The sequence below is a fragment of the Platalea leucorodia genome (assembly GCF_965183815.1).
Source record: "Platalea leucorodia genome assembly, chromosome: 4".
NCBI lineage: Eukaryota > Metazoa > Chordata > Aves > Pelecaniformes > Threskiornithidae > Platalea > Platalea leucorodia.
This window is the reverse complement of record NC_138826.1, coordinates 40,758,591-40,771,704: the sequence shown is the minus strand read 5'-3', so window position 1 is coordinate 40,771,704 and position 13,114 is coordinate 40,758,591. Positions and strand designations below refer to the sequence as shown.

Genomic DNA, 13,114 nt, shown 5'->3' with positions numbered 1-13,114 from the left:
ATAAATCGGGGAAAAGGTCACTGTGGTTGCCTGGTTCTGTGATGCTTTAGTTAGGAGAATATTCCCACGAGGAAACCTCCTTTCTGCTTTGCTTCACTTCAAGAGGAGTGGAGCACATGGCTGACATTCCCTCTCATGCTCTGCCCTGACGGTACTCTGCTCCTTTCCGCAGGTCGATTTTGGCTTTGCAAAGAAAATAGGATTTGGAAAGAAAACATGGACTTTTTGTGGAACCCCAGAGTACGTAGCCCCCGAGATCATCCTGAACAAAGGTCACGACATTTCGGCAGACTACTGGTCACTGGGAATCTTAATGTATGAACTCCTGACTGGCAGGTATGGGCATTGGGGCCAGTGCCGCTGCTGAAAACAGATCCGAATATTTCTGCCGTTGTCACCCTGATTAGGCGAGGGGAAAGTTCAGAGCTGGTGTGTGCTGTAGCAGCACAGCACTGTGCTGCTGAACCTAATAGTTTTTCCACTTTAAATCACAGCTTCCATGCAGACCTCTTAAAAGGGCAAGACATGAGCAGGCTTTTTAGGAAGTGCTGTGAAATGACACCCAAAACCTCATTTTTGCCCTGAACTATAACTGAGAGTGAGCTGAATGTGGTGGGGAAAGGGTTTGCAATTCAACCAGGGAGGTGCAGCGATGGGCTGCCGCACATCTGAAAAGGAGGAGGTAGACCTGACACCATGGGGACTTGAGTCCCTATATCCATCCCTTCCCTTATTTAGTTTTGGATGTATATATTACTGCTTATGTTGGCAGTAGCAGCTTCCTTGCACTTCCTCACCTCATCCTCCGTCACTCACTCCAAGGATACAGCAGCTGGAAAAGGAGCCATCACCTCAACCTCCTTATCCTTTCGGGCTAGACCCAGGCCCCTATTCTGTTAAACCAATGGAAACCTAATTAATCCCTACTGAAAGCATGTCACAGCATCAAAGAGAGAAAAAGCCAGTGAGCGTTGCTCGGAGCCTTGTTCCTCAGGCTGTTGGGACATGGGCCATCATGGAAGTGAGAGGTTTAGCATGTGCTGCTGCAGAAAAGATGACTTTATTCTTTGGTACTTCCCTCCAGCCGGCACCACTGGCAGTATCAGAGCTCCTTGGCTGAGAAACGGTTAAGATCAGAGGAAGCAAAGCACTGCTAGTTGTCATCTACCTTTTCTTATTTCAGTAGGGTACTATGTTTTGCTTTGGTTTTTTTGTTAATCAATCTTCAATGCTGTTTTAAAGGACAAGGTTGTAATCTTCTTCTTTTTCCTCTCCCCTCTGAAGTCCCCCTTTCTCAGGCCCAGACCCCATGAAGACCTATAACATCATATTAAGGGGAATAGACATGATTGAATTTCCAAAGAAGATTGCCAAAAATGCTGCTAATTTAATTAAAAAACTATGCAGGTAAGCACATGAAATATAATCACTTTGATTTTACTTGCAAAGAAATGAGTTGTTCAGAAGGATTAAGAAAGTAACCAATTTGTTATTTGTTTTATAGGGACAATCCATCAGAAAGATTAGGGAACTTGAAAAACGGAGTGAAAGATATCCAAAAGCACAAGTAAGTGTCTTCTCCGCTATCCATCAGATCCAACCCACAGAAACACGCGTTCCAAACACTTCAGTTTTCAGCAAAAAATACTCTTAAACTCCTTTGGCCTTTCCCTTCTAGTGTGCTTTAGACTCTAATTGAATTTCCATCAGACTTTTCTTTTCCCCAGTGCTTTGGTATAGATGCCAGCCTTGCCTATGAGCAAAACGCATTGCACATTGGCCATTACACTTAAATTACTCTAATGCAGAAGAGCATTTGGAAGTAATCCAACTCAGCCACTGTCTGTTTGGATTTTTTTTTTTCGTTTGAGCAATCACTTTCCGAGGTTTTCTTTGATTACCCTTCCTCCCCTAGCCCAACACACGTTCTGTCTACCCATAATGTAAATTTCATCCCTTTTGATCTGATGGGAGAGAGTTGTTAAGTGACGTCTCATAAATTTTCATGCTGCTGAAGGGGAATAAGAACAGGTTAGAGACCCACTGCGGAAGCAGGTTATCTGATCCATCCATGCTGGTCCTTCTCTTCTCCCATCCCCAAAGTAACAGAAGTGGGTTGGATGGACCTTTTGGGGTGGACAGATTGAAGGCTGAGCTCAGGGCTCATCCACCCACCTAAGGTGCTGTAGCTCAAGCAAATCCAAGGTGCCCAAACCAGGATATCTGTGTGCATGCCCTTAGTTCCTAACCTCATATGAAGAAAGGACATCAGGGGTCTCGTATGGAAGGGATTGACCCTATAAGAAGGAAAGAGCAGCTGCCAGGACACCTGTAGTGAGGAATGGTTTTCTTCTGAGCATTGGTAATTTGTACTTGCAGTGGTATCACCACTTCACCACTATCACCACAGTGCTATACACACTTCATTTTCAGTCCCAAAAAACTGATATGAAGATGGAAGGAAAAATTATCAAGGCTTATTGGACAATTTGAAGATGACTGCAGGAAGTGAAACCCACTGTTCAAGCAATTTAAATTTAATTTTGTGCTACAGAGAGATTGTCACTGTATGTCTAACTGTTTCATTATTCCCTTCCTTCTAGATGGTTTGAAGGCTTTAACTGGGAAGGGTTACGAAAAGGGACACTGACACCTCCTATAATACCAAGTGTAAGTTTTCCTGCTTATTTTCTCCTTCCTGACCAATAAGTTTCTTTTACGTGAATGTTGTGAGCTTCAGGCACTGTAGATAAGTGGCAACAGCATGTGCTTTATTTCTTCTGAAGATACTTGAAGAAGTCACGTTAGAGACATTTCCAGCTATACTTGGTCTCCAGGAAGTCTCTTCCAGGAGAAGGCAGTTTAGGGAGGGCATGACTGCAATGAAATGCCCTTCGCAGCAGGAGATCGGGGCAGGATCACTCACTACCACACATTTTTCTCTTCCTCACCTGCTCCACTTGTTTCTTCATCTACTTTTCGCATTTCACTGGAGAGCTGCCACTTTCACCCTTTCTCTCAGATGTGTCCTCTTTCTTTCTCCTTTATTCTTATTTCTTTTGGCAAGGCAAGTGGGATTTGTATGCCATCTCCCTTTTCTTTTCCATTAACCTTTCCTTCTGTCTTTTCTTTTGTGCTTTTCACCCTTTTTTTCCTGCGTCCGTGTCCTACATGAAAAGCCCTGTTACCGCCTAGTTTATGTTTAACTGGGAGCAGACGCGGAGGGACAGCTCGACTCATTTTCCTTTGGAGCAAAGCTCTTCCTTTGATGTCTTTGTGAGCTCTTTACCCACAAAGCCCACCGCAAAGGGAAACCAAACAGGATTAGCTGATAGAAATTACCTTGGCCCCTTCTGTTCTGCAGCCTCCCCTCCTTGTTTCAACTTAATCCCTTTCTCTCCATGCCTCTCCCGTGGGATCACCAAGAGAATGACATTAGCAATCGTGTTTAATTGCACCCCGTTGCTCTGTCCGCTCGTAGTCCTGCACCTCCTGCAGCAGTGGCAGGCACGGCTCCGGGGCTAAATCTGCCATCCCAAAGTTTTCTTAGCAGCTATGGAAGAGCAAGAGGGTTTTGCATCCCCCTCTTTTTTTCTATGGGCTGCAGAAGTTACTGGCAGTCAGTGGGAGAAAGCAGGACTTCGCAAATACCTGCCTAAAGTGGGATGTCCAGAGAAGATACAAATGTTTTATAAATCAAAACTGTGTTTTTTTCTGTTAAGCATCTTTTTAATGACTATTAATTTGTCAGCAGTACACCGCATTTCAAGTCAGACAATAAAGTCAAGTTTGCTCCTTTACATCCAGTTTCAATTCCTGGTTTACCTGTGCAGGATGTCAGTGTAGCCTGAAAATGCCCCAATATATTTATCTAATTGTTTTTAGTGGATTTTTAGTTTAGCAAGAACTTTTCCAATACTGCTTTTACCCAATATACATATGAACCCTGCATGTCTAACCCTCAGACAGCACAACCAGCAGTGGTGACTTCAGCAGTATCTGCTCTCTATGGGCATGAATTGCTCCCTGATGTCCCCAAGCTGGGACGTTGCTCCACCACCAGAAATGGTCTCTGCTCCTTTGGCATTGCCTAGAGGAAGGACGCTCTCCAGCCTGTTGTGCAGGAAATCACATTTTCTTTGCTTTTTCAGTTAGGTCCAACGCAGTAGGAGAAAAGGGTTGTGTGAGCACCCAGTCCACTTCGTTGGCGTTATTTCTTGGCATCATCAGGGCTGTATGTTCATGGCTCTGGTGAAATCCTACCAGGGAACATGTCTGTGATTGCTCCCAAGAGAGTGATCTGCTGTCACCCTTTTTGCCAGCACACCACCATCAAGGCTGTCGAAAGTAGATGGGAGCATCCTTCCCTCTTCAGAGGAATCCTTCTTCCAGGACAACTCAATGCTGACAGCCATACATTGCCCTAATTCCAATTCAGCACAGCTCATTCTTTCCTAGAGCTCTTAGGACTAATACCTTCTCCAAACGTACCCTTGAGATCTTCTCCAAAACCTGCCTCCATTAACTAGTGAACTTCATCCACCCCAAAGCTCTCTGTCCCGCTCAGCCTTGTTTTCCACAACCAGCTCACTTGCAATCGGAAGCTGCTCCTTAGCTCTTATTCCACAGGATTTTAGGAGAGCTCAGTTTACAGCCTGCTCCTAGGACATTGCTTCAGGGAGCAGCTGAGCCTCGATACCACCACTTAAACCTGTGACAGTAGCTGTCCTGAAAAGCTTCTTCTACTTCTTGACTTTTCCAAAGACGTGCTGTCTTGCATCACAGCTCTTGCCTTTGAGAAAGATGCGCAGATCGCTGCACCATAATTCATCTAAAGCCCTGATGTTGCTAAGCAGCCAGACATCTGATACTGACATTTGCACTCTATCTTCTTGGGTGGACAGGAGATACATCTAGAGTGTCCCTTCTTGGCTAGAGAGGACACTGAGACGGACGTTTGCTCCCATGTCTCTGACTGCGAAGGACTTCAGGCCATGTAGGTGACCTGGACCTCAGAGTTGTGGGGAATCGCACACAATAGTGTTAGCATCACATAAAGTCAATCAGCAGAGTAACAACTCATCCAACCTTTCTTCCCCAAATCATATTTCTTTTACAAAAAAGAAAACCCTCTACATTTGAGCTGTTGGATATACCTAGCTTTTTTATTTTGTCAGATGAACACAAAAGGCAATTTATTTCCCAAAGCAGGACTTATTTCCATTAAAGCCTCATCTAACCAGAGCTCAAAAAATCATGCCTGCCCAGCTAGGTGCTTCCAGAGTGGACATCTGCAGAGGAGCCTGAGGGAGCTCTATGGATGCTTTCACCCCATGCAGTTCACTTATGCACTGTCCATCACTACCGAGAGGTTTGCAAGAAGCTACAGCTCGTGTGCATCCTCTGTGAATGGCCACACCAACTGCATCTCTCATACTTTGGTAGTTAGTATCTTGTACGTACATCCTCAACACTTCTGCTCCCAGAGGGAGAGCTCATGGTGGGAGGCTGAGAGAAACAGAGGGATGTGGTCCAGCCCATGGCACCATGGAGGAGGGCAAGTGTGGAGCACCCCAAGAGTGAGGACCCAAAGAGTTGAAGGCTCTACAACTCAACAGTGCCAGCACCAACAAAGTAAACAGTATTCAGTACACGGTGAAGCATCTCATCACTCTGTAGTACTCCACTAAGCTTTTACAGGTTGTTTTTTCTTCCAAGTGAGTTGGGCATTCAAGGATCTTAATTTTCCCCAAGATGTTTTCAGCAGCAGGGAAACGCTGATGCAGCTGGGCAGCAAATTAAATTTAGAGCTGATGTTGGAGCTCTTGTTGATTAAATAGTCTTTTTCCAAGGCTTATAGCAGCATCCAGCATCAAATACGTCTCCTGGACTGTAGGCTGGGCTCTAGCCATGGCTTCTCCACCAGCTGCACAAGTGAAATGGCTGAAAAATACAGGAAGTGTTTCCTGCGCAGGACTCCTATGGCAAGTGCAGTCCCCTCCAGCCTGCACCGGCTACTTGGGGTAGAGCTTAAAGTACCGATTTTCTCTAGTAAGACACTGATTATTTTGGTCTGGAGAGCTGCTGGTCTGTTTTTGTGTTGTTTCATTTTTTTTAATTTTAAATTGAATGTATCAGGCTCTCATTGTAAGAAAAAGAAACATACTTGGCCTTCATCTTAGGAAGACTGGTTTCTCTGGTAGGCTCCATAGGCTGATCAATACTTGTCAGGAAACTTGAAGGCAGCAGGGCCCAGCTCACAGTCTGAAATTCAGGATCCTGGAGCCATAAATTGAAAATCCGGGGCTTTGGGGAGGCCCAGATCTTTTCCAAGTCTTTTTTGCCAACCTTGTAACCACGCGTAGGACAGTTGCTCTCGAACTAGAGACCCGAGAGGGCCTGGATCATTAGAGTATGGGGGCTGTGGGAAGTCCTCCTGGGCTTCAGCAAAGGGTTGTTGAATGCAGAACTTCTCTTGCTTGCTGCAGTTAGCAATGAATGCTTTTGAATCATCATGGTTGTGAGATGGAGAGGAAACGTCTGCAAAGGTCCACTTTGATGGACCTTTCTTGTCACTCTCTTCTTTCCGCAGGTTGCATCTCCAACAGACACAAGCAATTTTGACAGCTTCCCGGAGGACAGTGATGAACCACCCCCTGATGACAACTCAGGATGGGACATAGATTTTTAATGTATTTCTCTTACCTGCTTCTGCCTTGCTGAAGACAGCTTCCTGGGACATGGCTGCCAGCGAAACCGAAAGAATTGGGGAGGATTAGTGCTCGGGGTCACCATGATGCCTTGATTGATGCTGCTACAGTAACTACAGTGGCATTAGGACTTATTGCTTAGATGACAATAGTGCTCTTCATGTTTTATGTTCGAACTTAAAATAGCAGTTGACATGGTGGTCCTGATGCAAAGCCTTTCACCAGTAAAGAAATATGTTTTCTATCACTGCAATGATCTTGCTACTCTCTTAATTATAGAAGTCGAGAGATACGTAGTGTAAGACGCACTTAATTCTAGCTGCAAGGTACTGGCTGTATCAGTAGGATCAATAGTAATTTATTAAGTGCTGTAGCTAAATACAGTGCAGGATTTGGGTTACTCCCAGCCTCCGAACTCTGTAGGTCTTCTACTGTAGGCCAGCGTAGGAGCAAAGGAGGACCACAACGGTACTGGTCAAAGAGTTCACATCAAAGCAGTGGTAAAATTTGTCCTTTTCTTTCCGAGCAGTATTCTTGACAAGACTGAATGTTACCTTTCCTCTTTCTTTTTGAGGTTTTTTTTTTTAGCCTGGTAAAACAAAAGCACAACTGCTCTAGATCCTGTTCAGGCAGATATGGGTTGCTTCTCTCATATAGCTGAGAACATACGGTAACACAACATTTGGGTTTTTCTTTTCCTTTCCCTTGGTACAAATACATAACTGCATGAAAAAAAATCATAAAATTAATCCATTTTACATATAAAATAGTGCTTAAATAATGGTCCTGTAATAAAGTGACAGCAGCCCACTGGTCTTATTGATTAGCTATGAGGCACAACACTAAGCTTCATTTTTGCCTTTTTAGAACCCAAAGGGAAAACATAAGACCCGTAATGTACTTTATAGGTGCTATGTACATCCTTCATCTGTGAATATAAATTGAGTCAACCACCATTTCAGAAATATGTAGCAAGAGGCATCGTTCTCCATCACGCTCTTAGATGATTTTACGTCTCCATGTCTGCATCTCTTCCGTGTTTAGTACAAAGCTAATTAAAATAAGAGGTGGTACAGGGCCGGTTTGCTGGCTCTGTTTGTCATATTGCCTGTAAAAATGTAATCCTAATGGCTCACCAGACTAAGGACCTCCACAGGAAAGTCAGTGGAATTAAACGGAAATGAATACTGGATGTGTTTGTGCGAGGTCTCCATGCCTCCGGCGTACCAGGTCCCCAGTGACGGTGTTTAAGGTTAGATGCCAAGTCAGCTTGTATGAAAAAAAGAGCTGGGGAAAACAATATTATCGTGTGAACACTTTTCCCTCACTTCCACTGCTTTTCCTTTGCTGTAGTGCAGTCTCTTCTGATTTGAAGGACGTAACAGAGGAATCCTGTCCTGGATGCCTGCTTGTTGCATGTGCGTGGAACTAAAAGTTTATCAGCTTTCAGTCTCTGTAACAGGCTCTGCCACCAAAAATTAGCAGATGCTGCCACATTTCATCTCAGAGCCACCAAGAGCTGTTGTATATGCTGGAAGTCAAAAGATGAACTTTTGCTCAAAAGTCATTTATATGACTTTTGCCTACATAGTAGATGGAAAATGTTATATTTTAACAGTAAAAAATTATTTCCCTGATGCTAGATCCCAACTCTTTCCCATGTTCCTAATGGAAGCGACTTAATAGAGCATCTTAAAAAGATACTTTGTCCCCTTCTTTGACAGCATCGACAATGTCTGCTGTTTGCCAGCAAACTAAAGAGCTCAGTCATCGTGACCCTTTCAAAACCCGTCTGTGTCGCTGAATTTGTTCCCTAGTTTTCCGAAGGGTGAGGTGACACTGTCGGCACAGTAACTTCAGGTTATTTCCGCTATTCATTAATCATTAAAACTTGTTTGCCTTGTAAACCATAGGGAAAAGACAGTAACTATGTCTTCCAGGAATTACTTGTATAGGGCAAATACACGCTTGCTTTTCAGCCTTTCTCTGAGGGATGGAAGACACTGAAAGCCAATGCTGAATGCTAGGGCTAAAATAATCACCAGGCATCGTAGCAAACAGGCTGCTGCCTAAAAGTCAGATTCTTTACTCGCATCCCCGTGGTTTTTCACTCAATGGACACGGTGATGCGGGAGGAGAAAACTTGTTGCGTTTGGTAACTTTCTATAGAAGAACATAGAGAGGAGTTTGTCCCAAAATTATGATATTCAGTAGCTGAGATGCAGTTGTCAGTCAAGGTGTTGCCGGGAGGAAAGAGCATCACAATTTTGAGCGGCAACCCAAAAACGTTATGGAAAGAAGGTTTTAAAATGGGCTGATGAGTTACTTTTCTTTTTCCTTTCCCTTTTTCCTTGTGCCACGCACAGTAATTAATACCTGCTGTGTGCAGCATGCACTCTACCGAATATAAGTTTATTTTGATATCAAACACCTCATTCAACTTTCATCACCTTTCCTAAGCATACTTTAAACAACATACTTCGCATATGTATATGATAAACGCCTTCATTTATAAGTAATATATTTGAGTTGCATTATATATATATATATATTCACAACAACAGATTGCCTCTGTGTTTCCACTTACTGTCCTTTCTTCTTTGTCTGCTTTTTTAATATATGGGATGATGGCATATTTACATAAGGGGAAATCAGCTCCCGTATTTAAAACAAGTGTATTAAGATTGGTGTCGTTAAGACACAGACGATCCATAGCTTCTCACAGTGCTGCATTATCCATAGCAAACTCTTATTTAACAACAGGACCACAAGCGAATATTTATGTAAATAGGTATTTTCGTGTTGATATTTTGTGGTACACATATAACTTTTTCTTTTAGAGTTCCATGGCATTATTACTTCATTTTCTTATTTGTAATGTAATGTTTTTAGATCAAGGTAGACTTGAATTAATGTCATAATTGTCAGTATTATTAAACTTTATGTCAACTGTACTGTTAACTCATCTGTCCCATAGTTTTAGAACATGACTAGCTATCTGGCATTGTTGCAAGTGCCTTAAATCCATGGCATCCTAGAAAAAAAAAAAATTACAAATTTGGTGTTATGCTGCATGACAAAGACAAACACACCTCAAAATGTCGTCCTTTCTTAGCTTGCTGCGTTTTACAGTTCTTTCTGCTACCAATTTCTAAGCCTTTATTATATAATATTGATGAATTACAGAAATGATGAAGTTGTTCTCTTATTTCTGTTCAATGTACCAGAGCTGTGTATCTGTTAATGAGATACAGAGTCATTTCTGTGAAATGTATAAATGTTATGTGCAGGTCAAATTAATATATGACATCCTAGCAGTCCGTAGACAGGTATTCCTGTTTTGCTAAGCTGTGCAGATTCAACCCATCGTGCCGTCCAGCGCCAGCCTCCCATCTTATACAAACCCCATTAGAAATCTCCCGCCCAGAAAAAAACGATGAGTGACTCAGTGTGCAACCCGACCTGTGGTTTTTGACCCAACGCAAAGGTGTAGCGTGTTTGCACCACTCAACAAAACAGGACCCGTGCTTTTTCCCCCGACTCCTTCGATCTGCAGCCCACCGCAGAGGCAAGCCCTCGGCGCTCCCGCAGAGCTGAGCTGGAAAGCTGGAAGCTCCTCGTCCTCCGCAGCTCCCCGGCCGCGTAAACCAGGCGTGACGCCGAGACTTGGGTGGTTTTAGGGCTTTACCGGCAAAAGGGGAAATCTCGTTTGGAGTTGCCTATCGTCCCGAGTCCCAACTTATGCTGTTTTTACACTGGCCCTTTGTTTTATATTCTTATTTTCTCCAGTTTTCTTCTTACATAAAAGAGGTTTTGTTTCTCGAACAAATGTCGGTCATCCACCGGTCATCAGCCGGTTGCACTCTTTTGATGTAGATTTAAGAACTTTTTTTCATAAACTTTAACTGCTTTTGTTTTGCTCTGTATTTTCCCTGCAGCTGTAATTGCCGAGTGCCTGTTGTATACTTTATAGAGTTGAAATAAAAATAATTACTTTTGAATGGTGTGTTGATGTCTTTCTTCCACGGCAGAAGCCAAGTTCAGGGGAGTGCTTCTGCTTAGCGATTAAATCGGATTTTTTATTCTCATTTATGACGATGAGCAGTAAGAGAGAACTGAACAAAATGTGTGGTACTTACAGATTAGTACTGGGGTCCCGGCTCGTATCTTCATCCAGATTTTCTGCAGAAGGCAAAGGCAAATGGCCACAGTGACTGTACTTCCGCGCTTATATGAGCACAGCATCACCCTGAGCAGCCCGGCCAAAGGGGTCCAAGGCTGACAGGGGTCCTGTTTTGAGCAGCTTTGGCACCAGGTGACCCTGCACCCAGTTTGTTTCCAAACCAAATTATTCTGTGAGCATGCTAAGCAATAAGCACATTTACAGCATGTTTACTCTTCAGGGATGAAGAATTCACTTTATATTTTGATTGCTGCCAATATAAGTGAGTCCAGGGCACACAGCTGGGAAGGGACTGGTTTTCCACCACAAGCTGCATCCCCGAGCTGGGAAGTGACTGCGAACAACACCCATGTCAAAGAATGGTGGTGTCCTTGTCATCACTGTCCCTTATGGTTAATGCTGAGAGGTGGTGACACGGGGGCACAGCACAGCCATGGGATGTCATGAAGATGTCACCACTGTATGTGGGATGGCACCTACATTTTGCAGCATTCGGGATGTTGAGGCTCTGCCCGTCCCAGTGGATTTAAATCCCTCCCCAGGAAACTGCTCAGCCACGTGTGACAAAAGTGTCTTTAAATCTCAGTGAGGTCAAAGTTAAGGGTGTACTTCAGTGCTATGCAGGCACAGAGAGGTAAAAACTGGGGAAGGTGATAAAGGGAGCAAGAAAACATCCTTCCAGGAGGGAAATAAATTTAGTAACTGCCTAAGCAGGAGCTGGGAAACATCACAAAATGAAATTGCAGGCTGTGGCAATCACCGATAGAAGTTAATAATACAATAAAAAGCCCAGGGTGACGTGGCCCTCACCTGAAACTGCAAGGGGAACACAGAGATTTCGGGACAAGGTGTGGCCCTGATTATTGCAGGCTAAAAATAGCAAGGCCCAGATTCACCTGACTGGTAGGGTTGTCTGCTGCCCACTGACTCAGCAGCACTGCTTCCGCCAGCACCTGTCTTAGGTGCTCGCCGAAACTTTCCCAGCCAATTATTAGCCCGGCTTGAGCCTCTTGGGCCTGAAACACCCGATAGCAGCTCCCCACAGAGCAACAGCAACGCCCGGCGTGCTGGAGGTGAGTGAGCGCTGCTGGGGTGCGACGTCTGAAATCACCCACCCCGACGGCAATAAATATTTATGGTGGGCTTGGGCAGCGCTGCGGTGTTTAGGCTTTTTTTGCCTGTATTTTCTTTCAAACTCCGCTTTAAAAAATAGATCATGAAAAAACTAATTAATTACTTGGGGCTTGCTACTGCGCTTGCACAACCTCCGGGGGGCGGCGCTGCCCCGCCGCGGCCGCCAGGGGGCGCCGTGGTGCCGGCCGCGCCGCGCTGCCCCGGCGGGGGTGGGCGGGGGGGGCAGGGGGGACGCGGCGCCCTGAGGGCGCCGGTGCAGGGACCGGGGCGGGGGGGGCAGCGGGGGGGCGACCCCTTTGATCTTCCCTCATCAAAGGGCCCGGGAGCTCCCCCACCAATGCTGCCCCCCTCCCCGCCCATCCCGACGGAGCTGCGGTCAGGCGACTGCGGGGGGGGGCGATAGACACCGACGGAGGGGTGTGGGCCGGGGCTCAACTCCCCCCCCCGCGTCCCGTCCCCCCCACACGCACACCCCGGGCCGGGGGGGTGGTGCAGAGCGGCCCCCTCCCTTCCTGCAAAGCTGCGCTGGCGCCAGGAAGGGCGCGGGGGAGGGGGGGCGCAGACTTATAGGAGACCAAAGGACCGACTCCGCCACCGCGGGGGGGCCTCTGCACCCCACCGCGTTCCCGGCCACTGCGGGGGGGTGCATGGGGTGAGCCCCTCCCTCCCTTTTTCCCGTCCCCCCCGTCGGGCGAGGCGGTGCGCCCGGCTGGAGACAGCGGCGGCGGCGGGGCGTGCGGAGCATCTGGCCAGGGACCGGGCGGGGGGGCGGGTACCGAGGGGGGGGTCTGCCCTCGCCGTTGCGAAACCCCCTCGCGGGCCAGCGGCCAATGACGGAGCCCTCGGGGCGGGGTGGGGGGGGGGGGTGGTGGTTTTGGGGGCTGATCGGCACAACCCCCCGGGGGCCCTTTGAAATCCCATCCGCCGTGCCCTCCTCCCCGAGGGGGCGGGCGCAGGAGGCAGCCCCCGGGGGTATAAAGGCGGCGGCGGGCAGCGCAGGTAGCTGCTGTTCGGGGGCCGCGGGAGCTGCTGCACCGACGGGACAGCACCGGGACGAGGGGCCGGGAGGGGACGGGACGGGACGAGG

General features: G+C 46.5%; 1 protein-coding gene across 2 annotated transcripts in view; it reads left to right on the top strand.

Annotated features, from left to right (window-relative positions):
- Positions 1-6,729, top strand: part of PRKG1 (protein kinase cGMP-dependent 1) — a gene marked incomplete at its 5' end in the record, with an annotated part of 513,851 nt that extends 507,122 nt beyond the window's left edge. For both annotated transcript variants that reach the window (XM_082311201.1, XM_082311200.1), the window contains 5 exons: positions 173-336; positions 1,285-1,407; positions 1,505-1,567; positions 2,604-2,670; positions 6,593-6,729. In XM_082311201.1, coding sequence (XP_082167327.1) covers positions 173-336; positions 1,285-1,407; positions 1,505-1,567; positions 2,604-2,670; positions 6,593-6,691 — 516 coding nt within the window. In that variant the 3' untranslated portion in view covers positions 6,692-6,729. The remainder of the gene's footprint in view (positions 1-172; positions 337-1,284; positions 1,408-1,504; positions 1,568-2,603; positions 2,671-6,592) is intronic.
- Positions 6,730-13,114: the final 6,385 nt, after the last annotated feature.